The following is a 27687-nucleotide window of genomic DNA, read 5'->3' on the forward strand; positions in this document are numbered from 1 at the left end:
TTCTGAATCTCAACGTGAATCATGACCTTTTGAAAAAAAACTACATAAACCAAAAAAGGTGTGTTCGTCTTATTTCAAATTATGTACGGTAATAGATACTTCTCCCAAGATGGCCTGTAATGGCTTTTACATTGGTCCATTCGTCACGCTGAAGACTAGAAAATAAGCATTTAAAGTGCTTTAGTTTTAATAATTAAAGGTGGAAATAAACAAATGAAAATTTGCAAGGAACGGTGAATTCGAGTGTTAAACAGTAGACGAAAAACAAAGAAAAAAAACTGCAGATACCGGAAACCTGAAAAAAATAAACGTTAAACTTTAATCTTTTTCATTGTGGTGAGAAATGCCCGCTCCTTGCCTCACAGCTCCACTACCACCGCCTTACATTTATATTGCAAACTGCATTTACGTGGCGCCTTTAAGGTGGTTAGAAGGTCTGGCAGTGAGATAACACTGGCCTGGATCATTAACGAACAAAAGACTCCGAGCCACACTCATAGAACGTAGGAAAGATGATGAAAAGATTAGCCAATGAGGCAGGAGTTAAGCAGCGTTTTCCTCTCCTTTTCTGGACCCAGGCCAAAGCCTTTGACATTTCAATGAAATACTTTTCGAAATGTAGTTGTTGTTTTTGTGCAAATAACTGGGATGCCAATTTGCATACTGCAAACAAACAAAAACAAGAATTACTGAAAGATTTTAATGAACCAATGCAGTTGTTTGAGAGATTAACCTTCCCAGAACAGTTAGTGAACACACCTGATCTTTGAATACTGGGATTGGATAAAAGAAAATCGCCTAGAATACAGAAATAATTGGTAACCTTACCCCTCTGATGGGAAAAGTTGAGGGATCACTCTGGTGTAGAAAGGGGTGCCCTTCTGCACTGTCACAAAGTAGGCTATCTCTGCCTTTATTGTATGTGATCTGGACACCTTGATTAGGCCACCAAGGTGCCCCATTTTCTAAGTACTAAGACATAGAACATAGAACACTACAGCACAGTACAGGCCCTTTGGCCCACAATGTTGTGCCAACATACTATCCTGCTCTAAGATCTATCTAACCCTTCACTCCCACATAGCACTCCATTTTTCTATCATTCATGTGTCTATCTAGGAGTCTCTTAAATGTCCCTAATGTATCTGCCCCCACAACCTCTGCAGGCAGTGCCACTCCACCACTCCCTGTGTAAAAAACTTACCGCTGACATCCCCCTTATACCGTCCTCCAATCACCTTAAAATTATGTCCCCTTGTGTTAGCCATTGTCGCACTGGGAAAAAGTCTCTGATAGTCCACTCGATCTATGCCTCTTATCATGTACACCTCTATCAAGTTCCCTCTCATCCTCCTTCTCTCCAAAGAGAAAAGCCCTAGCTCACTCAGCCTCTTATATTTGACTTCAGTAAATCTTTCAGTAATACTGAGACCTCTTATATTTGTAATACTATTCAAAGTTAATGCTACGAAGATCTGCTTTGCCTAACTGGAAAAGAAGTAGCATTATGGGTTTCTGTTTTAGTTGCATCTCATTTGGTTGGATAAGAAATTGGAATTGCTTGCTTTGAAGTCTTTGTAATGGAAACAATTTCCCTCTATAGAGTATAAATTCAATTGTCAACCAGTTGAATCAGACTCAGTTAAATTCTGTTCTTTAGTGATTTCAGGGGTGAAATTACAAATGTTTAATGGGAATGTTTAAAGGCATTATATGTGTGTGTATATATATATATGTATATATATATATACACACACATATAATGCCATATATATGTATATATATATATACACACACACACACACATATATACACACTGCAATTTGCCTACTGCCACAACAGGTCTACAGCAGATGCAATCTCACTGGCTCTCCACTCGGCCTTGGAGCACCTAGACGACAGCAAAACATACATCAGGCTGCCGTTTAATCGATTACAGCTCGGCAACCAACACTATCATCCCCTCAGTGCTAATCAACGAGCTTCTAAACCTTGGCCTCTGTACCTCCCTCTGCAACTGGATCCTTGACTTCCTCATTGGAGACCACAGTCAGTGCGGGTTGGTAGTAACATCTCCTCCTCGCTGACAATCAACACAGACGCACCTCAAGGATGTGTGCTTAGCCCACTGCTCTACTCTCTCTACACTCATGACTGTGTGGCTAGGCACAGCTCAAATGCCATCTATAAATTTGCCAATGACACCACTGTTGTTGGCAATATCTCAGGTGGCGACGTGGAGGCGTACAGGAGTGAGATAGATTGGCTGGTTCAGTGGTGTTGCAACAACAACCTCACTCTCACCGTCAAGGAATTGATTGTGGACTTCAGGAAGGGGAAGTCGGGAGAACACACACCAGTCTTCATTGAGGGGTCAGCAGTGGAAAGGGTGAGCAGCTTCAAGTTCCTGGGCGTCAGCATCTCAGAGGATTTATCTTGGGCCCAACACATTGATGCAATTATGAAGAAGGCACGGCAGTGTCTACTTCATTAGGAGTTTGAGGACATTTGGTATGTCACCAAAGACTCTTGCAAGTTTTTACAGATGGAGAGCATTCTGACTGGCTGCATCACTGCCTGGTATGGAGACTCCAATGCACAGGATCAAAAGAGGCTGTAGAGGGTTGTAGACTCAGCCAGCTCCATCACAGGCACACCCCACCTCACATCCTCCTGCATCTTTTGCTCATCACTTTGAACATGTGCCTTCTGGTTCTTGAACCATCCAATGATAGGAATAACATCCCTGCTTGCTCTGTATATATCTACCAAAATCTTAAACACTTCATGAAATTTCTTCTCAGCCACCTTTGAGGAGAACAATCCCAGCATTTCCAGTTTAACCTTATGGGGAAATTACTCATCCCAGGAACCACTTCCGTAAATTCTTTCTGCATCCTCTCTAGGATCTTCACATTTTCCTAACGTTAGGTAACTGAAATTGGACGCGATATTCTAGTGTTTTATATAGATTCAACTCAACTTCCCCCACCATTTATGAATCCCCAAATCCCACATGCTTTGTTGATCACTCTCCCAAAATTCCCTGCCATTTGTATACATGTGAACCCAAGTCTTTTTGTTCCTGCAAATGATAATGAAATTATTGGTTAATTCTAACAGTCAATCCCTCTTAATTAGTTTACAACAGGCCCATTTAAGAGTCAGGAAAGCAATGAAGTTACCTGCCCCTTCCAGACATGAAAGGGGTCGGTTTTGTCAGATATGGACAATGGAGAATGCTAGAATTAGGCAAAAATATTTTCAAACTAGAGTACACTTATCCTGTTCTTGGCAGGAATTTGTTCAAAGTCAACAGTAAAGCAAACCAAATATGTAGGTTCATCCAATAAGCTGCAAAGTTATAGACAATTCATTTGAGAAGTGCTGGATCTTGGATATAGTTACTCAAGATGCAGTGGCATAGCAGATGGTGCTGCTGCCTCCCAGCTCCAGTGACCTGGGTTCTATCTTAACATTCTCCCTTTAACAGTGTAGTTTCCTGGGATTTTCCACTTTCCTCCCACATCCTACAGAGGTGTTGGTTGGAAGGTTACTCGGTTGCTGTAAATTACTCCTAGAACAGGGGAGATATCTCTGATGCCCTGGCACATATTTGTCCGTCAAGATGCACCACACACACAGATTATCTGGTTGCATATCACATCACTGTTTGTGAAAGAATGCTTTATGCAAACTGGCTGGTGTGGTTCCTGCTTTGCAATTGTCACTACACTGAAAAAGTACTTTATTGACTGTAGAGAGCTTTGGGACAGTAAAAAAAAAGAAAATGTAGCGTACAAACACAACCCCTTTTTTAAATAGGTGCCTTGGAGACATAAAGAGACTGCAGATGCTGGAACCTGGAACTCAGTGGGTCAGACAGCTTCTGTAGAGGGAAATGAACAGTCAACATTTTGGGTCAAAACCCTTCATCTGGACTGAGAACAGGTGCCAGTTTGCAGGCAGCATGGCAATTACCCCTTTTGTTTGTTATTATCATCACTTGAGATTATTAGCCTCACTTTGATTTGGCACACCTCTTCATTGCCCTTGGTCTGATTTCAATTGCCCTTTCCACCTCAGATGGGGGTTATGTTGGAGATCTTAACCTAAACATCCTGCTTAATGGTGTTTAGCCATTAACTACTTTCTTACCCCACCAGAAATAGTACACATGGGAATAAAAAAAGGCACACAACTTTCTGGCAAATTAAAGCATATTTATATTTTACAGTGGGACACTTGGATCTAAAAACAATTACTTTGAGAAATACAAAACATCACATGGAAGATATCACTTTCTGGTGATCATCTGGGTCAATTAGAGATTCCAGTTATACTGGATCATTACAAAATGAACTCTAATCACTCAGATTTTATTCCCAATTGGAAAAAGTTAGGATCCAGTATAGCTGGAATTTCTAATTGTCCCAGATGTCCGAATGGTCACCAGAAAGTGATATCTTCCACGTGACATTAGTTTTATGGAAGGAAGATACATTAAAAGCCATTAATATTTCCCTCACACAGCTTAATAGGCCTTGAACTGGCAAACAAGAGCTGTCCATCACACAGAAAGAAACCCATTAGGTTTGGTTATAAGATATAGTCCTAATGTAGGACATTCTTTCTTGGTTATAAATCGATCAATTCAAAAGGTCTGGGGAAACAAAAATAAATTTTACTGCTATGTTGCCTAATCAGAGTTGAAACAGTTGATTGTTTAAATTACGAGGGTGAACAGTGGATTTGAGCAAAGAGACAATGAATTCATTGATTTAACAACTAAGTCTTTAAAAAGAGGAGGGGTAAATGTTGTTGAGAATAAAGTAAAATTTATAAATTAATCTCAACTTTGCATACATAATATACGAACACCTCTTTCCTGCTGTTGATGGACTAGTGTACTTTAACATTTTCTGTACCAATTATAATCATGTAAACAATATGGAAACAAAGGTAGAAGGAACTTTATTGGAATTTAAAGAATCTCAGAATCGCTATATGGCTACATTGGATGTTTATTAAGCATGATGGCTAAAAGAACCCTCCCCACCATTGAGGACATCTTCAAGAGGCAGTGCCTCAAGGTGGCAGCATCCATCACTAAGGACCCTCACCATCCAGGACATGCCTTCTGCTTGTTACTACCATCGGGGAGGAGGTACAGAAGTCTGAAGACCCACACTCAATGATTCAGGAACAGCTTCTTCTCCTTCGCCATCAGATTTCCTAACAGTCTGTCAACCAATGAACACCACCTCATTATTTGTTTTTTTTTTGCTCTATTTACTTTTGTAATTTTCAGTAATTTGTGTTTTTGCACTGTATAGCTACCACAAAACAACAAATTTCCATGTCATACAAGGTCAATGATAATAAATCTGATTCTGACTACCTTTTGCGAAAGCAATTAAACATCTAGGATAGGGGAAGATGCCTCAGATTGATGCAGCCACTTAACAAATCTTATTCTCTTTCCTGGTCTCCAGACTCCTTTCAATAACAAACTGAAAGTTCACCTGCCAATGTTTTTAAGTGAAGGACTCTGGTTGTTGCAGAACAGCTGCTTTCCACCATGAGCTTAAAGAAGGAACATAATGACACATCCTTAATGGACTGAAATATGATGCAGACAGTTTCCGAGAATGGATTGCACTGGTTTTGGGCCCATCCCTTGCCTTCTACAAGATGCATATTGGGAGCTAAGAACTTAAGGAACTAGAAGCAGGCACAATGGCCTCAATTTCTACATCAGCACCACTTTGCCCAACCTATTGCTATCTCCTTCAATTCCCTTAGTGTCAAACATTAATCAGCTTTGCTCTTACTGCTAATCAAATATTCACAAACCTCAGTAAACCAGTCTCAGTGCACATTTCTGAAATGTGTACATAAATCTGATGGGGCTCCTCATCAGAGAAGCAAAGTGTAGTAAAAACAGTCGTCTTTAGTTTGTTCAGTTTGTAAGTGTAATAGCTTAATAGAAATAGAATTATAGGGAAGTTAATGTTCCTTTTTTTAAAAAAGAGGATAAGATCAGATACCACGAATCTGGGGCTCAACAATACATTCACTAGGGAGCTTTAGGAATGGGGGAAGGGGCACTGTTTTTATTTTTCATATTAAGGCTTTCATTTACTTAAAGACACTAGCTCTAGAAAAATGGAACAACACTCCAGAATAAGCTCAAGTGACAGTCAAGATGTTCACTGCCTAATAATTGACTATCTTTTCATCACAGATTATTGAAAATGCTTGATAGCACCTTTTAAAACCTCAGGATACCCAGAGTATAGTGCACAGTTCTATATGCAATTACCATTGTGGAAAATGTTGCAGCAGTTCCCATGAACAAAGTGATGATAAATGATCTACTTTAATGATCTTGGATAAATAATCAGCAGGATGCCAAAGAAAACTGCTTTTCAAAGAGTGCTCAAAGCTAATGTAGCTGAATGTAAACAGCACCCCAGTTTATAATGTATTGGAAAGACAACACCTCTTATAATGCAGGTTCACTCAGACTTACTGGGACCTTCAGTAAAATTACACCTAAAATAACCAGGACTGGTAAGTAACAGGCATTGGATGAGAAACTGGATTAAGAACAGGATATGGAGACAACAGACTGCAGATGCTGGAATGTGGAGTACAAACAAAACTGCCGGAGGAAGTCAGGGGTGGGGGGAGGGGTCAGGCGGCATCTGTGGAGGGAAAATGACTGTCGATGTTTCAGATCGTAACCTGAGGCAGGGTCACGGCCCAAAATGTCGACCATCCCTTTGCTTCACAGATGCTGCTTAACCTGCCGAGTCCCTCCAACAGTTTGTTTTTTTTGCTTAGAGTAGGTTAAAGTTGCCCAAGTATAGCATCAGTCTAAATGAAGGGGCTTGTTAACTGGAATGATTCAAGAGCCTAGTGCTTAAATCCTTGCTACCGTCACACAGATTGAGTTTTGAAATGGCAAAGAAAACATGAACTATTACCTTCCAGGCAAATATAATAAGAGGAACAATTCAAAACTGATCTTTCTCAAAAAGGGGAAGTAAATATCAATTACCAAGGAAACAACCAAAGAATTTGGGGGATTTCAGAATGCTTTTGCATGACAGATTCAGTGGGTTTAAGTACTAGAATGATCAGATTAATTCAAAAGGGTTGTAACAACCTTTTTCCCCTCACTTAAGTATTGCACACTTTCTTACAAATCTACGCAGTCCTATTGAGAAATATTCCTCCCACAAAGCTTTGTTCTATGATTAATATTCACATTCTGTTTTCACAATACCATCATGAAAGTTAGTTCCTTATTTTAAACCATCCCACCAATGAGGCTAGCAAATTATCCTCCTGGATACAAATGGTCAAATGCAGAAGTTAAAATAAAACACAAGACTAAACTGATACCGTATACACTTCAGAGTGTACACAAAGAGTGGACCAAAGACAAACTTTTCACAGAGCTAGGCTTACATGACAAGAAGAAACATGTTGCAGATGATACATCAATACAAGGAGATTGTAGTCTAGGTGGCCACTCAGGAACTTATAACCACAGCTATGCACAATGAGGATAAAGAGCATTAGCATAACTGTGGTTGGCAGAGGTGGAACAACAGCTTGTACAGAGGCACTTCAGTCTGAATTGTCCATCCAGTCAAATGGCAAGTCAGTCTGGGCCACATGTACCAGAGAATGACTGCACACATTAACTATCAGCTAAGATGGGGATCCGAAAGTATACATAGCAGCTGTAGCAGGTGTAACAAACTCAAAAGCTATTTGGTTAAGGGATCCTTGTGGTTTGTCTTGTGAATGAAAGTGGAACTCAAAGAACAAAAAGCAGAAGAGTTGGGAAGGCTCATTTGAGTTTGGCTCTTTGAAGGCAATGGCTCACTTTGGTGGCAGCAGTCTTCCATTCACTATTCTTCATGTGTAAAGCAAGGGGTGCACGTCTGGACAAGGAGTACCAATCAGAGTAAAAGCACCATAATAGACATCTAGTTTTAAACCAAGCTCAAATTGAATTTACCAGCAGTCCAATGGATCCATTTCTTCTTAGGCAGTCCATCTAAGTAGATGATGTCTGTGTGATTTGTTTTAAACGCAGCATGGCTGTTACACACCAGTGACCACAATTAGAAATAGCAGCACTGGTCAATTTATTTACTCACCATTTACTTGTTGCTAGTGAGCTCAGTTGGAGCATTCCAGAGTGGAATTCAGCTGTGAGTGGGAACCAGCTAATGAACCCTGGACATTCCTAATTTAGAGCTTACTTTGTCACCAAAACAAAAGTGCAGTGGTCCAGACTTTGAGAATAATGACATGATCCTGATTTTGCAGCAACAGAAATTAGGAAGCTGCAGTCAGACGGGTTACACTAATAGTATCTTCTGCAAAAATTTATCCATAATAACCATGGGCATGTAGTACATACCACTAGAGGCAGGGCTAGTACATTCATATGCAAGTGAATTTTTAATACTGCAATACAGGGGACTTGTACGTTGTGTAGTGTTTCCAAGTGGACCTCAATGTAATGGATGAAAATAGAGCAATAAAGTCAAAGCATGTGGGGTCAAGGGACAAGCACCAATGGACAGCTAAACCAGCTGCAAGACAGCGCAACTAGGGTAAATAGCAGCCAGAATGACTGACATTATGAGAGTGGTCCTCCAATGATCAAAAAGTTTTCAACTAGATAAGCCCCAAGTACTGTGTCGGTAGGGTATCCTACAGTCGGTGACTCATCTCCTGACACTGCACCAGGTGTTAGGAGGGTGATCGAATATTTTGCACTTGGCTGGATGAACAAGCTCAAACTACTCAAGCAGCACACCACCATCCAGGATAAACCAATCCACTAATTGCTTTCATAGCCTACTCCAAAAGTAGCACCCAACCCTTCCAGCTCCATAGAGGACAAGAGGAGCAAGCACCTCAGTAGGGATTCTTGGGGGGGGGGGGGGGGGGGGGGGAGGTGAAAAAACACCACCACCTGCAGTTCAAGTCATACACTCTCTGGACTTGGCAATATTGCCATACCTTCAGTAGAATCCAAATCCTGGAACACTCTGCCCAATATTCTGAGTAAGGTACTCCTATAATAAAAGTTGCAATGGTTCAGGTTAGCACACCACCACCTTTGAGGATAACTAGTGATGGGCAATAAATCCCAGCCTCAGCAGCAACACCAGATCCTGAAAAATACCAAACTAACTTTTGGCACTGGACATTTTGTAAAATGAAACTCATTTCAAACATTTAAGGTTTTATTACAACAGTCATGGACAAGAGCATTGGCATTGATACTGTACTAACGTCCATACATTTTCAATCTTTTCAGGGGGTGCAAAACTCAAAAGGATGTACACAGTTTAGGCTGGTACTACAGCAAGAAAAGCCATTAACCACAAAGCTGTTCACAGTAGTAATGCAGGTCCAGCAAACACACAGATGTTAAATCAAATGATTGGGTGGAGTGCATGTGGCAGGAGGAGGGGGTGTGCAAAACAGAGCTGTTTGATTCAAGTAGAAATGCAAAATGTTTTCTCCTCCTCTGTGTAAGCAAATGATAACCTAAACAGAAGCATAAATTCTGCATCCCAGTGGAAGGACTGTCGTGATATTTTTAAGATGGAAAGATGAACAGCAGTGGTTGTTTAAGCTTAGGCACATGTACAGAAGTCCATGTGACCCACCATACATTATGCCAAGCAACTGTAAACTATTGCTGCCACCATTTCTCACCTTGCTCCAAAATAGTTAGCAATTTGTTTAAAACTGGATTTAATAACACCCCACAGAAAAACTGGATGCACTAATCTGCAAGAAAACTTTCAGTAAATTTTGTAGGAGCAATGCACTTTGCAGGTCTTCTTAGAAATAGTTAGAACTAGCTACAATCACTAACTACTAATGGCCAAGTTAGAAATGCACAGATCATTTTGCTGTGCAGTGGAAAACTGTTTTCCTTACAAGATTCGCAACCAAAATTTAAGTTGTAACAAGGAACAGAAATGTCAGTTGGTATAAAAGGTATGGAATCAAGATCTTTTACCAAAAAAAAGCACATTGATTCAAAAGCTTGGGTCAAAGTCACTCAACATAATGAAAGTTTAGAAATATACTCAATGTAGTGTGCCATTGAATTTATTCAAAATAGCATTCCTCAAACAGCAGGAGCAAAAAAAGTGTCTTAATGACATTTTGAGATGTTAGCCAAATCACTACATTCTGGCAATTGCAGAGGACTACTTGTATTTCAGAGAGCAGGAAAGACAGGGCCAGTGCACTCTATAGAGATGAAACCACTATGAACAATTCCCTCTGATGTACAGAACTGTGCTCTCAAGTGGCCTAAATGAAGTGGCCACCAATAGTTAGTGCTGCTGCAAAGCTCTAGATTCAATCCTGCCCTTGGTGTTGGCCATATGGAGGTTGCATTTTCTCCCCCCACCTGTGTGGGGTCCCTCCCACATCAAATGCATACTGGCTGTTGGTTGATTGCCAGCTGTTACCCCAGGATAGGCTAGTGGCAGGAGAAAAAGGAGGGAATTGAGGGCACAAGACAAGGTAACAAGACACAAGTGAAGGAAATAGGAATGCTGAGACCTGACAAATTCAATGAGGCAATTTATACTTTGGGATAAAAGATCAGGAAGTAGCATCACCACAAGTTAGAGCAATCAAGAACTTCTAAATCCAAAAAAAAACTTTCATGTTCCCCAGGCTGACACAGAAGTCAGTTACTTTTCCTTTGGGAAGTGTGATTAGGCTTGGTGAATCTTGCAAGATATCAGCAAAATCTTATTCCTGTGCTGCAAATCAAACTTCTTAGTTTAGAAAAAAAGACCACTTTGAAAATAGTTTTCAATATTTTATTAGTAGAGATGAAAATCAACTGGAATTGTGAAATAAATACATAAAATTCTAGAAACAGGTCAGTCAGGATCTGAAAAGGAAGAAGGATAAATGCTTTGAGTCAGTATCAAAACATTGATTCGAACCATAAACATTCCTCTTGCTGTTTCGGCTTTGTACTCTTAAGCTATTAAGAATTTTCTCTTAACTACTTCAACCTACAATTTGTCTTTCATGTTACCAGTTCTCAGTCCACACTGCCACTTTACATAATGGGCTTCAGCTTTAAATGAGTACAGTAATCATTTTGTCTGTTAAGAGGCAGAAGTTATTGAAAATAGTTTCAAAAATGTTATGGCAGTTTGTCTCCCACCATCATCCCACCTAAACCTGAGGCCTTTGTTATAAAGAATAAAAGTATTCCTTTGAGTTTGAAAGAGTAATGTTTACATTTAAATGACTTTTTTTTTGTAAATAGTAGATTTTCAAGTGGTTTGTTAGAACAAAGTCCAAAGCATGAAAACTTCAAAAGGAATCGACGCAGGCTACTTAGACCCTCAAACCATCATTCCAATGAGATCACAGCTGATCTGTGACCCAACTTCAAATAAAATCTTCTAACAACTGCTTTAAGAACGAGGAAGAATTATCTAGGGGGAATGAGTGACAATTGCCTCCTTCAGCAGAAGATAGATGAGATGTGACCAGTTTCTCTGGCTCATGCTCCATAAACATGCATGAAAGACTTCCCATCATGTTGAACCAAAACTCAGTAACAAGCAAAGTAGCTCTTTTGTAGAGCAAAACCCATTACGTTAACAGACCAAGCAGACTGCAGTTCCACTTGGAACGTACTTTAGGAAACAAGGGTGCAGCATAACTGAATTTTTAAAAAAAATCAAATCTGATTTGCTAGGAAATTGCTAGTATTGACCATTACAAGTAGATTTCCATTTCTTCTCAATAGAAAAATCTCACCTTCAAGTCTGAGCACAAAAACATGCTTGTTGGTACACAGTTAAGCACAAAATAAAAAAGTTTGACTACTCAAGCTAGTAGCTTGAACGAATTAAGAAAATGTGGTGGAAACCTTAAAGTGTTAGAAACAGATCAGAAGGCATCTGTGAAAAGAAAAAGTTAATATATCAAGCTAAAGACCTTCATGACAAAGATCTTACACAAAAATGTTAACTGTTTCTCCTGCCACAGATACCATCTGACAAGCTGAGAATTTCCAGCCTTCTTTAATCTATGGCTTAGTTGCAGAATATACATTCAAAACAATGCAATGGAGATTTTTTATTGTTCAGAAACTGCTGAATTGTAAAGAATATAGTAGTATAGGACTTACTGAACCATGACAGGTCAACTTTAGAACTAGAATAGTTGGCAAAAATATTTTAACATCCTTAACCAACCAGTTATAATCATGAGAAAAGCAATTACTTCATTGCCAAAACAGAAATTCAAGTTTCTTGAAATTCAAGTTTCTTCCAATGCAATAACTTAGCTTTTGAATTATTTTGCAGTTTTTACTTGGAAATAACTGTTGAAAGACAACTTTGTGCACAGTAGCCAAAATAGATTAAAGATAAAAACATGCCAAATTATTTGCAGATCCCAGATCCCAAAGTAAGCTCTTCAAACCAGAATATACTGTACAATTAGATTAGTTTATAAAAAAAAGTTTAGACACTAGCTTGCTCACAGATTTGCAATTTGAAGATCAGTTTATAAACAAAGCTTGGATGTAATATAAAAACAAATCCAAGGTGGATGGAACTATTACAATAATTAATCCTGAAAAAAAGTTATGAGCATTTCATGACAAATCATTTCATCTACTCCTTTAAAACATTCGATAGGTTACACAGACTACAAGGATCAAGATTCAGATGCTCAAGAATACCAATGTAATGCCTGAATACAATTTAAAAAATTGCTTTCCAACTAGAATGCGGTTATACATAGAACATCAGTTTCAAATTAGATTCCTCAGAATGCTATTAATATGAACAACTTATGCAGCACCTTTCTTTCAGAAACTCAGGCCAGCCAAAATGAAATATCTTTGAAATGTAGTCACTTTGGTTTGTCCAAACCCCAAGCCTCAAAAAACTCTTCCTCAACTCGAAGTTTGCTCACCAACCTGTGTGTAAATTAACAAGACCAATTGCCTAAAAATTGGAGGTGAACTGCATTAGCAACTGGAGTAAAAAGATCAACTGTGGCTATTGTTTGGAGCTGTTTAAATTGATTTAATCAAATAATTGTTTGAAACAAGTTATTCCAAGGGTGTAACATCTGATTGTATACCTTCAAAATCACACACATAATTCACATCTTTAGAAATATCCAAAATCTGATTTAACAAAAAAAAAAGTGGGTAATTTGATTTCAAATCCTATTTTCCTGAGAAAACCAAAGAGACCCTTGGCTCAATTATCAGGAGACTTGAAACACTTCATATCTTGGCACAGCAAACTGGAGTGCTCAATGTTTTGACTTTCATTTTACCGCTCAGACTTCACATTCAAAAGGGAAACTCATTACAGCCAAAGGCAGCTGTAGGTTTCCGTTTATCAAGAGAATGCCCCAGAATATTCACATAAAAGGTGCATCAGCAGAAATGGAGGACAGCTTTGTTGATCTCTGGGTTTGTCCAGTCATTCCTGAGATCATCCATGTGGTTATCAAAATCCACCAAGGAGTCATAGGATTTACCATCCAGTAGACAAGTTGTGATTCGCTGCACCTCTGACCAATCTTCACAGAAATCTCTGTACAAAAGAAATCACGCAGATGAATACAAGTTAGATATCAAGGATTTGTTCCAAGAACCAAATCAACACCAGGTATTGGAATGTACAAAAGATCTAGCCAACATTCTCTACAGGATAGCACAACTCAGCACAAAGTTTCAAAGTTAAATCCCACTCCTTCCCCTCATCACCATCAACCCCTACTCTTGTATATTAGATACAAGATTCTTTTTATTGAGGAGTTATTTGAAGTAAAAGTTGAATTTTATTTTTGGCCAATGGATAAATGTAAGGAACTTTCAGAGTGATGCAAGGAGACAGCCACATTCAACACTGAACATAGCTGATAGGGTAAACTTGTCAGTTGTGAAGAGGAGTTCAAAACCAACATTTTCTGTTCTTTCAGGTGCATTTCCAGCACCTTTGAAATGATTGATGGCTCAAGTTAGAAACAGGCAAGGCACAGTAACGAAGGGAGATAAATTTTACATTCTATTTAATTATATTGTTCATTGCACAAACCATAAAGACTTCTATCAGAACCAGGATCAGAAATGCCAAGGGATAAGAGAAGCAACTTAAGTACTCCAATATTGCACTTCCTGGAGAGAATGGCAACTATCACATGCATAATTAAGCAAAAAAAAGTTACCAAAAAGACAAATTAATAGCTTGCCATCAAGATTAAAGTCATTAAATGAAAGACAGTAGACACAGGAATAATAAGGCAAGAGATTTAAATATAATGATACAAATTTATTTTCCCAGACAAGTGTATAGTAAAATTCAAGGGTCAGTAGGTTCACAGCTTTTCCTTGTACATCAACTTGGGGGCACAATTTCAGGTTTTGCAATATGCAAATTTAGGGAGGCATAAATGAACCAAGGGTAGCAATAGGTCATAGATAAAACTGTCCACTTTACCAGGCTGTCAGGTGGCAGATGAGAATGCTGAGAAATGCAAAGTACTACATTTTTCATAGGAGAATAGAGGCAATATAAACAAGGCACAATTCTAAAAAGGAATACAAGAATAGGGTTTGTGTTTATTTTTTTCTCTCAAAACAGCAGGGTGGTTGGGGAATTAAGAAAATCATGCAGGATGCTGGGCTTTATACGTTGGCACAGAATACTAGAACAAGGAAGTCACAAGAACTTTATTTCATCCACAAGTGGAGTATAGTCCCCAGTTCAGGAAACATGCAAAGGATTTACAGGATGCAGAAAGGATTTACTGTAGATGAACCATTGGTGAGGAAATGTCATCACGTCAATAACTTGAAGAGGCTGGGGTTGTACTCCTTGGAACAGGTGATTACAAGGGCATCTAATAGGTGGCATTTAAAAATCATGGAGGTTCAAGAAAATAAATAATAGAAACAGTTTCTATTGGTAGGTGCTGGTGTGAGTCTTGAATGTAGATTCAGTGTTCAAAAGGAAGCCGAATAAATATGAAAAAAATCTGAAGGGCCAGAAGGATGGGGGACTAGCTGGATTACTTTTACATAGAGCGGGCACTGAACAGATTCCCTTCAGATTTTTCAAAAAGGCCATATTGATTACAGGCTAAACGTAGGAGAGTTGGGGGAAGATCACCCTGGTTGAAAAGTGTTAGGGAATCTTATTCATCCATCTAATTAGGCACTGTTTAAGATCTGACATTACCATGCTTCTTCTGTACTGTTACCCTAACTGATACTCTGGACCCTGGTGTGGGTCTTGAATCACAGCATTCCGATTCAGGAGACAGTGATATCATATGGAAAAAGCAATCAGTGCTCAAGTCTGTTTCAGGTAACCAATACAGATTAATATCTTCACTCACGTATTTGGGTCTTTGCATCGCCATTTGTTTTCATGGTGTTCATATACTACAATTGATTGTTCTTCACAGTCCATTGTAAATTTATGATTATCAACCTTAAAAGAGAATTACTAGAGTCAAAAAGTATTACAAGCAGGGCAGCCTATGACATGACAGAATCACAGCTGAAACTGATCTAGCATTGTTTCTCCCTTCACCACCAGCTTTTATCCCCTTTATCAAAAGTGCTTAGACTCGGTGTTACAATTTGTGGCAATCTCGCACATTGGTTCCAACCACAGATCTGCCTATTCACTACAGAAGGGAAATGAATATTTAGATCCCAGCTCCAAATTTCATTCTGAAAATAAAATTCTAATTGATATGAGAATTTTCTAATCTGCAATGCTCTATAGCCAACATTTTCAGTAATTGCCCTGAAATTCAATCACTAAGGGTACAACAGGGCAGACTGGCTGCCTGTACCATAAATGTTTAATTCTAATACTAAACAGTTTTGTTCTATTACCTAAACCCACTCATTTGCAACAATACTGTACCATAATAAGAGCTGCATCACTGAAGCTTTCAGCAATTCGAGAAGCAACCTTTTCAGCAACTTGGTTTGGACTGTGTAAAAAAAATACAACAATTGTTATAACCAAGATAACATTTACATTAAGAAAAGAATACTGACCACTTGTAGCACAGTACCCAAATTCTACAAAATCCAATAGTACACCAGGTTCAATTTCTGTTCCTCATCCATTTAAATGAGAAAGGAAGTCCTGGTCTACAATTAAGAATCAGTGTCTATTTCACAACAGGTCCCTCAAACAATGAATATATGCAAAGTTTAGGGCAAGACCACAAAATGATGGTCAACTTCAATCTAACCAAGGAATTAAAAATCTCAAACTTGGGATTCAAACCATTTTAACTCTTTCCTGATATTTTGATTTTCCATTCCCATTGTGCATGAAGTGGAGTTGGATGTTTTAAAGGTTTTTAGGAAGGCTTAATATCTGACCTGAGTCTGAGAAATAACTAAATAACAATGACCTTTAACCCCAGGATGTTTTGGTCCTGACTATCTGTGCAAAGACTTAAGTGAAAAATAATTCCAGTAAAATTATGGTTTGGTGCCAGAAACCCTGCCGAAATGGATAGGAGAAAAAACAAACAGGTAAAACAATCAAAATTTCAGTTAGTTTTGCATTTACTCCACTCCTTAGGAAGCAAATGGTTCCTCAGACAAAAGTTAGCTGGACTTTTCACAACATCACTTTGCACAAGGATCAGTGCCAACTATACTTCAGCTAGAGTACAGCACCACAGAAATGGTACAGCCCCACATCTGACCATCTAGGAAGCCACTTACTGGGAGGTACTTTTTTTTTTTAAGAAATGCAATTCATTCACCTTTCAGCATGCAGTGATCACTAAAAAGCCCAGACCTTTCTGCCCCATATTTAATTGCCGAGGTGATGAGGCCCCTACCTGAATTACTACAATCCTTCTGGAGGCTCCCTCACAGTCCTGTTGAATGGGAAATACCAAGGTTTAGCTTCAAAGGGAATAGATTTCCAAGTCAGCATGGTATGCCACTTGGAGGGGAATCCTCAGCTGGTGATGTGCCAATACATCTGTGCCCTTCTTGGTGGTTGAGTTCCTGGGAAGTACTGTTAAGAATAGGCCAAGTGACTAAGTGCAATGGATTTTGTAGAAGGCACACACTACAATGAAGCTCAACTGTAGTGGGCAGAATGAATGCCTAGTGGTGGATGGTCTAGTGATGGCAGGTCACCGTGTCCTGGATGGTGATTAACTTAGTGTTGTTGGACATGCACTCATCCAGGTAAATGACCAATACTGCCTAAAGTTTCTGACTTCTTCCCCCCCACCCCAATATTCTCTTTTATGACAGAAGGGACTGTTGAGCCATTGAGTCAACGTCAGCTCCCAGAACAATTCAATTTCCTTGTAACTACTCACGGATGTCCATAGCTCCAACTTGCCTACATCAGGGTTTATTTATTATAGCCTATTAACTTAAAACCATGCATCTTTAGGATGAGGGGAAAATCAGAGCACTTAGGGTAACACACATTTTTTAAAATTTTATTTACAGTGTGGTAACAGGCCCTTCCGGCCCAACGAGTCCACGCCGCCCATTTTAAACCCAAATTAACCTACCAGTACATCTTTGCAATGTGGGAGGAAACTGTAGCACCCGGAGGAAACCCACGCAGACACAGGAGAACATACAAACTCCTTACAGACAGCAACGGGAATTGAACCCCAATCGCTGGCACTGTAATAGTATCGCGCTAAGCAAACTCCACAGAGACAACAATTTCTGGATTCACAAGTTGAAGTTGTGTGGCAGCACCTTACCCACTGCATTATGAGGATGGCAACAAGACTTTGGGATGTCAGGAGGTTAGTCACTTATTTCAGGATACCCAGTCTTTGGCCTGCTTTTATAGCCATTTATATGGTTGGTCCAACTGAGTCCCCAAATATGCCAAAGACAAGGATGTTGAAAGGTGACTCAGCAATGGTAATGAATGAAGTGTCACAGGGAGATGGATAGGCTCAGATGACCATTGCCAAGCACCTGTGGTACAAATGTAAAATGGCACTTAACCGATGCCAACATATAGCCTGTGAACCACAATGTGACACAAACACAGCTTACCAAACAGTCAAACAAAAGCCCATTTATTCAGATTGCTGCCAGAAGCAAGATAGACATTTTTTGATGTAATACAATATCACTTGTTATAACAATCATGTGGGTCTGATATGGTCACATCTCACAAAGACAGAACAGAAACACAGGCAGATCTGATACTCATATCAGCTGATCTTCTACCCATCAAGTTCGTACTGTCAGAACTTGAAGTTGCCCCCCCCCCCAAAAAAATAATTGAATCAGTTTAGAAAAGTTGTGCAACGCCACACGATAAAGCAACAAATAATGCTTTTAGCAACAGTGTTCCCAAACCTGACTTACCGAACCCAAAGAAAATATTTTCAATTTTGAACTCATGATTCATCTCCCCTCAGGAATATGTGATCTCAGCTGCTCACAAAAACAGGAAGCCAAGTGTGCTGTTTTGTATATGGCAGTGAATTTGTTCACAGTCAATTAACTGTCATCTCTCAAGTTAGAGAGCAGGGCACAATAAGAAAAGCAGGTCCTCAAAAGGTTAGGAAATGCTAACGTAGCTTGAATTTTAACTTAGAATGATAACCCATCTCATGACCAAGGTATTTTACACACCTGGTGTCCTTCATGCGTTCATTTGCCTGGTAGTATCCTGCTATTACATAGTTATTTTCTTTACACCAAGAGTCCACCTGAGGAAAAAGTGCAAAATAAAAGATATTCAGGACATGTTCAACACTTACAGGAGGAGAAATAACAGTTGCTTGAGCCATGCTAAGTTTCCTGTAGCTAAGGGAAGACTTGATGGAACCCATGACCAAGTTAAGATGATGGGAAAATAGAAGGATTTCTGTGACGATAGCCAGTGAGAGTCAGGGCACAAGAGAAGGCAACATTGAGAAAATGTAAAGCAGGAGTAGCAGATAAACAAGCAGGTTGAGATTTCAGACTATGAGTAGAGTTCATCCATGTTTTTTTAAAACATCAAATAAGCAGTTAGCAAGAACGTAATAGTCTTTGCATGAAAGAAAATTTTCATCAACAAATGCAAAAGTGGATGTCAAGGTTCTAGAAGACAAACAAGATTAAGCCTTGGTGCACATAGGATGACCATATAACAAGACAATGCCTCCTCTTGAGGCAAACCAGAACAGCGCAATGAAATGGAGGTAAACTCCAGCAGGAGAATAGGTTGATCACTGGTTTTGTCACTGTCAAAAAAAAACAAAATAAATTGTCATAGCTGCATAAGGTGTTAAGTTTGGCAAGTGCAGCCTCTACAATAAAAACTGAAAAAAATAAGATGAGCTACTGAAAATTTTTAGAAAGTGTTTTGTGGAGATGCAATAATACTTTCCAGGGACTTATGGAAGCAGGAAGAATAAGATAAATACAAGATATCTTTATTAGTCACATGTATGTCACTGTGTTTCAATGTACATCTTTTGTATAGAGTGTTTGGGGGGGGGGGGGGGGTGGTAGGCAGCCTGCAAGTGTTGCCACACTTCCAGCACCAACATAGCATGCCCACAACTTCCTAACCTGTACATCTTTTAGAATCTGGGAGGAAACCAGAGCACCCAGAGGAAACCCACGCAGACACGGGGAGAACATACAAACTCCTTACAGACAGTGGCCAGAATTGAACCTGGGTCACTGGCACTGTAATAGTGTTATGCTAACCACTACACTACTGTGCCTGTCAAAGATAGTGTGCCAGTGCTACATAAAGATATCTAAAGGCCCCAAGGCACTTCATGACAAAATTTGATATTATGCCACAAGGACAGATGAGCAATAATTCAGGAAAAGCTGGAGGAAAATAGTGGTTTAGGAAAGAAGAGCTTAGCAGCTGAAAGTACAGCTGTCAGTACTTAAGCAACTGGAAGACTAAAAAACTAGAATGGAGTATAGAAATTGCAGGAATAGGGAGAGGCACGGCTATGGAAGTGTTTGAAAATGAGGAAGAGTCTTTTTAAAAAGAGGTACTGCTTAACTAGAAGCCAATGTAGCCGAGCAAACATAGGGGTGATGGGTGAACAGAGTTAGGATTAAAATACGTGCAAAGTTTTCAATAATGTGCACTTATGGAAGAATGAGAGGACAAAGGTTTTGCAATGGGAAAGAAAAAACTATCACTTAATTCTCTTCACCTTTATTTTATGAATGACCTTCAGTCCTTGACCCCTCTATAGGGAATACCAGCTAACTATCCTTTCTGTATAATCTTTCCTAATGCCAAATGCTCTGCAACTAGTTTTAATTCTATAATCCCTACCAGACCATTCAACTTTGCATCAGCCACAGTTTGTACTTCAAAAATAAGATTGTTCTTCAGTCCTATTTCCAACAATTTGCAGAACTCTGCACACTTATCCTCTTATTCCATTGATGTACTTCCAAAAAGACCAAATAAGGTTCAAAGTAAAAAATCAGTTCAGTTTTACTCCTCATCTCAGATATTTCAAGATCTAAATTTGTATTTTGATTCAGCTTGTTTAACAGTCCTCCTGCATTAAGATTCTTGTACTGTCCTTTACAATTCTTAATCTAAGACTATGACGAGCAACATTCTTATAATAGACATTCTTGGAGCAGAAAAATATCTCCAAGCTGTTTAAACTCCAAGTGATTTGTTAGATTCCCCCAACATAGGCAAGAGTCTGTCCAAATTGTTAGCTCTCAAATATGAACACATGCATCTCACCTTTACCTCTAGGCCATCAGGAAACATAATCAGTTCACTCCCATTAGCCCTTTTGTGACATCTCAACTGCATCTAGGGAAAATAACTTATTTATGAAGTCAAGGTGACCAGTTTCCACATCAGAATCCACACTAAATGCAAAAGAAAAAAGCACGAGTACTTCTTGAAATGCTTTTCAAATCACTGTAATAAAACGATGGATGGCTGTTTGGGGCTTCAAATCTTGGTAAAATATTTCCCAATCCTGCATATCCTTAAACTGATGCATTTGGTGTCAGCTTTATAAATTGTTTCATAAAATAATGCCAATCAGATGAGAGGGATGAAAAAAGTTAAAATCACTTCAATCACGCTTTTCAATATGGTACTTGTAATAGTACAATCTTAATTCATCACCTCCAAGTTGATCCAGTCACAAACAGTCCTGCAACCTGAAAAATTTCATGCCACAGCTTTAAAAGTTACACTGCCAACAAAACTACAGTGGATTGTGGAACGGTTCCCCACCCCCCCCCCCCACAAATCCCTTCCAGAAAATGGGGGAAAGAAAAATTCTGAATATATCTGAAATATCAAGTTGACCCCATGATCAAAATTTTAAAAAGTGACAAGTGCTTTTGATTGTCCTGCATATAAAAACGCACCATAAATGCAAACTCTCCTCTGTCTTAATTAAATTTCAACAAAACTACCTAATCATTACAAATGTTAAGAATAATTTATCATTGTGCTAGTGAAACACCATTGCAAGAAATAAGGGTGCCAAACCAAAAGTTGGTGAGGTGGCTAACAGCCAGATTAAAATGAGTATTTTGGAGCTCTGTGCTTTAAAACATATTCGGCAGAAGAGCTCTATGAATGGAGTAAAATGAATAAAGTTCCAGACCAATTAGTAAACTGAGGGGAGGAGGATACACAAGCCTAGAGTCAGGACTGAAATATGTGGCAAGATCATCCAAAGAATTGCATCATCTTGGCTCTGCAAGGTCACAGATAGGTTGAAAGTAACACATTTTTAAACTTGAGCAATGATATGCCATTAAAAATGAGAGTGATTGAAGCTTATGAGCCAGGACAAATGGAAACATGATTAAGAAACATTATTAAGTAGCCAGCAACAAGTTGGCCAGGATGGAAGGGACAGAAAGAAGACCTGATGCAAGACTGGAGATGGTCATGAAGTTAACAAGAATTCAAACTCAGCTTGGTCATGAATAACACTGAACATTATAGGAAAAACAATGTATTTACAATGAACAACAAGTATTCTGGATTCTGCATCAAGCAGTGATGAACAATGATTACTGTTGCACTTATCCACAAAGCACTGGAGGCTTTTTCGTAGACAATACTGAATTCGCTTTGACAAGAAATGGCAATGATTAAGACTATATAAAAAAAACTTTAAAAGTTGTCAAACTTCATACTTTTTAATATTTGAATGGCATATCAGATAGCACCATATCAGACAATACCAGTTCAAAATAAGAGCCCAGACCAGTTATCAGTTGTGGCAGGGCTTACATGCTTTTATGAGCTACAAAATGGTCAGGTAGTATAGTCAACAACATTGTATCCCTTCCTGATGAGCTTAATGCATTCCATGCACATTTTGAACAGAAAGTGATTGATTTGTCACCACTCAACCTGACAGCCTCCAATGCAACTGAACCCATGGTCACCGCTGAGGACGCAAGATCAGTCTTCCCGAAAGCATCTGGCCCGAATGGTGTCCCTGATCGTGTCCTCAGATATTGTGCTGATCAGCTGGCGGGGGTATCTGCAGACATATTTAACCTCTCCCTGCTTCAATCTGAGGTTCCCACCTGTTTCAAGACCACTATCATCCCAGTACTCAAGAAAAACAAGGTAACATGCCTTAATGACACCAGTGGCTCTGACATCCACCATCATGAAGTGCTTTGAGAGGCTGGTCACAGCACGCATTAAATCCAGCCTCCTGGAAAACCTCAACCCACTGCAATTTGCCTACCGCTGAAACAGGTCTACAGTGGGCACCATCTCCCTGGCCCGACACTCATCTCTGGAGCATCTGGACAGTAAAGACACCTATGTTAGACTACTGTTTATTGACTATAGCTCCACCTTCAATACTGTAATTCCAAGCAAACTCATCATCAAACTCCAAGACCTAGGACTCAACACCTCTCTCTGCAACTGGATCCTGACTTCCTGACCAACAGACCGCTATCAGTGAGGATAGGCAGCAACACTTGCAGCACAATTATTCTCAACACTGGTGCCCTCAGCCCTTTACTCCCTATATACTCATGACTGCATGGCCAGATTCTGCTCTAACCATCTACAAGTTTGCAGATGATACCAACATGGTAGGCTGTATCTCAAATAACAATGAGTCAGAATACAGGAAGGAGATAGAGAGCTTAGTGACAGGGTGTCATGATAACAACCTTTCCCTCAATGTCAGCAAAACAAAAGAGCTGGTCACTGACTTCAGGAAAAGGGGTGGTGTACATGCACCTGTCTACATCAATGGTGCTGAGGTCAAGAGAGTTGAGAGCTTCAAGTTCCTAGTAGTGAACACCACCGATAGCCTGTCCTGGTCCAACCATATGGACACCATGGCCAAGAAAGCTCACCAGCGCCTCTACTTCCTCAGGAGGATAAAGAAGTTTGGCATGTCCCCTTTGACACTCACCAACTTTTATCGATGCACCATAGAAAACATCCTATCTGGATGCATCACAGCTCGGTACGGCAACTGCTCTGCCCGGGACCGCAAGAAACTGCAGAGAGCTGTGGACACAGACCAGCATGTCACAGAAACCAGCCTCCCCTCCTTGGAGGCTTGTCTTTACCTCTCGCTGTATTGGTGAAGCAGCCAGCATAGTCAAAGACCCCACCCACCCAGGTCATTCTCTCTTCTCCATTCTGGCAGAAGATATAGGAGCCTGAAGGCACATACCACCAGGCTCAAGGACAGCTTCTGTGATAAGACCATTGAACAGTTCCCTTATACGATGAGATGAATTCTTGACCTCACAATCTACCTTGTTATGACCTTGCACCTTATTGTCTACCTGCACTGCAGGTAGACACTTTACTCTGTATTCTGTTTATTGTTTTTACCCTGTACTACCTCAATGCACTGTGTAATGAATTGACCTGTACAAACAGTATGCGAGACAAGTTTTTCACTGTACTTCGGTAAAAGCGACAATAGTAAACCAATTCAAATTCCCACCAGCACACTGTATACTCCACCTACGATGAAACCTTCTGATAGTTCGCTGGAAATTGTCACAAGATTAGTTGCTCCAAGGGTTCCAACGCTTTCCGCACTTCCGCTTACCAGAGTGAGAGCCACCTCCAGCATGGGTGCGAGGGCCAGGGTGCCGTGGAAGAAGGGCACGCAGTCCACGAAGAGCACGGGCTGGCCGTCCTTCCTCTTGTGCCTTTCGGCCACCAGGATGCCGTTGACGGCGCAGTGCGGGTACTTGGCGGCGTGCAGCAGCATCTTGCAGTAGGCCTGGGTCGTCAGCCTGAAGACGGTCATCGTGCCCGGGCCGCCCTCTCTCGACGTCCGTCCTCACAGCTCAGTCCTCGCTCATCCCACCCGACTGCCACGACACCGTTTCCCCTCGCTAGGCCTCACATGCTGACCGGACACCACCGTACCGCCCAGGCGGAGGGAGAGTCAAGCCCAACCGATACCCCCCTCACCGCGGCCTCCCCCACACGTCCACCGGTACCGCTGTCGCAAACCAGGCGTCGCAAACTCCTGGGAGGTTGCGGAGAGGAGGCTGCGCCAATGATTGGAAGCATCGCTTTAACCAACCAATCATTAGGCAGTGTACAAAAATTATGGACCAATGGAGAAAAGAAGCGTTCCATAATTGACCAATAGAGCGGAGGTCTTAAATGACGTGTCATTGCATCTGACCAATCATATGGAAGTGTCTTATTTGAAGGTCCAATAGGGAGCAAGATCCTATGCTCATGGGCCAATAAGATGGATTTGAAGGACTAATATTATGCGGACGGGCTTCATTTGAATAACTAGATTGAAAGGCAATAATGGAAAAAAAAGCCTAATTTGACAGTATTTATTACCACGCCGAAGGTCATTGGGTCCCTTGAGTTCATGCCGGCTCTCAAGCATTTGATGGACTAATAAAGAGCATTCTTTACATTACAAATAATGTGCTGGAAAACAGGTGAAGCAGTATCTGTTTTTGTTTAGTTAGTATCTGCCTTTGTTTAAATAATCAGTATCTGCCTTTGCTTAGATAGTATGTATAGTTTCTTTTGCCTATCGATGTAGAAATTTTAGTATCTGTCTCTCGATAATTAATCAACAATTTATCCATTAAATCAAGGGCTATTGTGATGGACCAATAGGATGTAAAGGATGCAATTCGGACTCACCAATAAATGGGAAGGGCAACTCCTATGATCCAATAATAATGTACGGGCTAAATCTATGGACCCTCCCTCACACTGTTATTACAATTATAAATACGCAACGGGTGTTGTGGGTTTAACCGAAAGAAAAAGCTCACGTCTCAGTTAGAGTAGAAAGGTTCAGATTTTGTGTGACCCGAATTCTGTCCTGATCCTTGGTACTGTCTGTAGGGAGTTTATGCGCTTTCTCTTTGACCGTGTGCGTTTCACATGTTCTCTGGTTCGCTCCCTCATTCCTAAAGATATGCTGGTAGGTTAATTGGCTTCTATAAATTGCCTGTAGGTTAACGGCAAAAAAAATCAGAAGGGGTGGGAATTTAATGTCGCATTTGTGTGAGAAACTAGGCTGCAAGGCTCCAGGGAAATAAGGGGATTAGGACTATGGGGATAGCTCCCCTGGCGCCTAGCAATAGCCCAAACGGCCACCCTCTGTCCTTATAAATATGTAATAAATACTTTGGTTACTATTTTCACTGGATGACCATTATTTATTTGACCATCCCCAATTGCCTTTGATAAAGTGGTTGGTGGGCTACCATCTTGAACCACTTCAGTCCTTCTAGTGAGGCACGTTCCACAGAGCTTTTGGATAGAGAGATCCAGAATTCAGACCCAATGACAATGAATGATTGGCAATATAGTTTAGAAACCAGAATGGTGTATTTTCTGGAGGGGAAATATACATCTGATCATGTTTTCTTGGGCCTGAAGCCCTTATTTGGTGCTAAAGATTGCAGGATTGGGAAGTGCTATTGGATTAGCCTTGGCAAGTAACTGCAATGTACATTCAGGATGGTATACACTGCAGTCACTGTGCTAGTAAGGAAGGGAATAAATGTTTTGGGTGGTGGGAGGGATACCAATTAAGTGGACCAGTTTGTTCTGGATAATGTAGAGCTTCTTGAATGTTGTTGAGCTGCTTTTATCCAGGCAAGTGGAGAGCCTTGGAGATGGTGGAAAGCAGTTGGAATGTTTGGAGCTAAGTCACTTGCCACAAGATATCCATTTTCTCACCTGCTTTCATAGTCACAGTATTTATATGGCTGGCTCAGTTGAGATTCTTGCCAGGATGTTTATGGTGAGGAGCTTGGTGACGGTGATGCCATTGAACATCAAGGGGAGGTGGATGGACTCTTATCTTGGATATAGTCAATGTCTGATACCTTTATGATGCAAATGTTACTGGCCACTTTCAACCCATGCTTGATGTTGTCTAGGTTTTGCTGCATGCAGGTGGACTGCTTCATTTGCTGAGGAGTTGAGAAAGGAAACAAAACTGCATAATTATCAGCAAACATCTCTACTTTTGACCTTATGATGGAAGGAAGGTTATTGATGAAACAGCAGAAGATGGTTGAGCCTAGGACACTGTCCTGAAGTACTCTGCTTGATGCTGTACTAGGTCAATGATACCCCGAAGACAATGTTATTTTAAAGTCAAGGCAGTCACTCTCACCTCACTTTGGCTCTATCATCCATGTTTGGACCAAAGCTGCGAGGTGGCCTGAAGTCATGGTCCTGGTAAACTTAAAATTAGCATTGTTGAGCAGGTCATTGGTGAGTTAGTACCACTGGTAACACAGTTGACAACACTTTCCATCTCTTTGCTAATGAGTGGGAGTAGACTTATTAGGCAGTAATTAGCTGAATTGAATTTGTCCTGCTTTTATTTTGAACAGGATATACCTGGCAAAATCTCCTCATTGTTTTATAATTGTACTGGAAGAGGTTGACCAGAGGCGTGCCTCGAGGATCAAGCACAGGTCTTCAGAACCAAAGCTGGGATGTTGTCTGGTGCCATTAGCTGTATCCAGTCCTCCTAGCTGTCCAACGATATCATATAGTGAACTGAATTGACTGTGATGATGGGATTCTCAGGAGGAAGTTGAAGTGGATCATCCACTCGACACTTCTAGCTAAATGTGTCAAACACTTCAGCCTTTAGGAATCATGCTGGGCCAGGCCATTGGAGAAGATGTTCTTGAAGCCTCTTCCTTCTGCTGGTCGTTTAATTGCCCAACACCATTCACAACTAAATGTGGCAGGACTGCAGAGCTTTGATCTGATCCATTGATTTTGAGATTGCTGAGAAATGTCTATTGCTGTCTGCTTAGAATACATAGTGTGTGCTGTAGCTTCACTAGGTTGGCACGCATTTTTAGGTACACCTGGTGCTACTTCTGGCAAACTCTTGTGCACTCCTCTTTGAACCAGTGTTGAGCTCCTATCTAGATATTAAAGCTAGGGTGAGGTATATGCTTGGCCAAGAGGTTACATATTATGTTGGTTTATCTTTCTGCTGCCTATATATAGGTAAGACAGTCCATTAGCTACACTATTCCTGGATTACAAGTGGCGGGAGAAGGTGGAACTGCCAGAGGATTTTTTTTCTGAAAGTTAAGACTATAACAATGTATCTAAC

General features: G+C 40.3%; 1 protein-coding gene across 1 annotated transcript; it reads right to left on the reverse strand.

The window, feature by feature from the left end:
- Nucleotides 1–10875: 10875 nt before the first annotated feature.
- emc8 (ER membrane protein complex subunit 8) lies at nucleotides 10876–24635 on the reverse strand. Its single transcript, XM_052028492.1, has 5 exons — nucleotides 24154–24635; nucleotides 18728–18804; nucleotides 15999–16068; nucleotides 15460–15554; nucleotides 10876–13652 (listed from the first exon to the last, which is right to left on the reverse strand). Exons 1-5 carry the CDS (start codon nucleotides 24355–24357, stop codon nucleotides 13493–13495), a joined length of 606 nt encoding a protein of 201 aa, XP_051884452.1. The 5' UTR covers nucleotides 24358–24635; the 3' UTR covers nucleotides 10876–13492.
- Between the last annotated feature and the right edge of the window lie 3052 nt (nucleotides 24636–27687).

This window comes from Pristis pectinata, chromosome 13 (genome assembly GCF_009764475.1).
Source record: "Pristis pectinata isolate sPriPec2 chromosome 13, sPriPec2.1.pri, whole genome shotgun sequence".
Taxonomy (NCBI): domain Eukaryota; kingdom Metazoa; phylum Chordata; class Chondrichthyes; order Rhinopristiformes; family Pristidae; genus Pristis; species Pristis pectinata.

Coding starts and splice junctions, on each gene's coding strand:
- emc8 (XM_052028492.1), bottom strand. CDS start 24,357: ATGACCGTCTTCAGGCTGACGACCCAGGCCTACTGCAAGATGCTGCTG. Junction 18,805..24,153: donor TGGAGGTGGCTCTCACTCTG/GTAAGCGGAAGT, acceptor CTTTTTCCTCAG/GTGGACTCTTGGTGTAAAGA. Junction 16,069..18,727: donor GAACGCATGAAGGACACCAG/GTGTGTAAAATA, acceptor TTTTTTACACAG/TCCAAACCAAGTTGCTGAAA.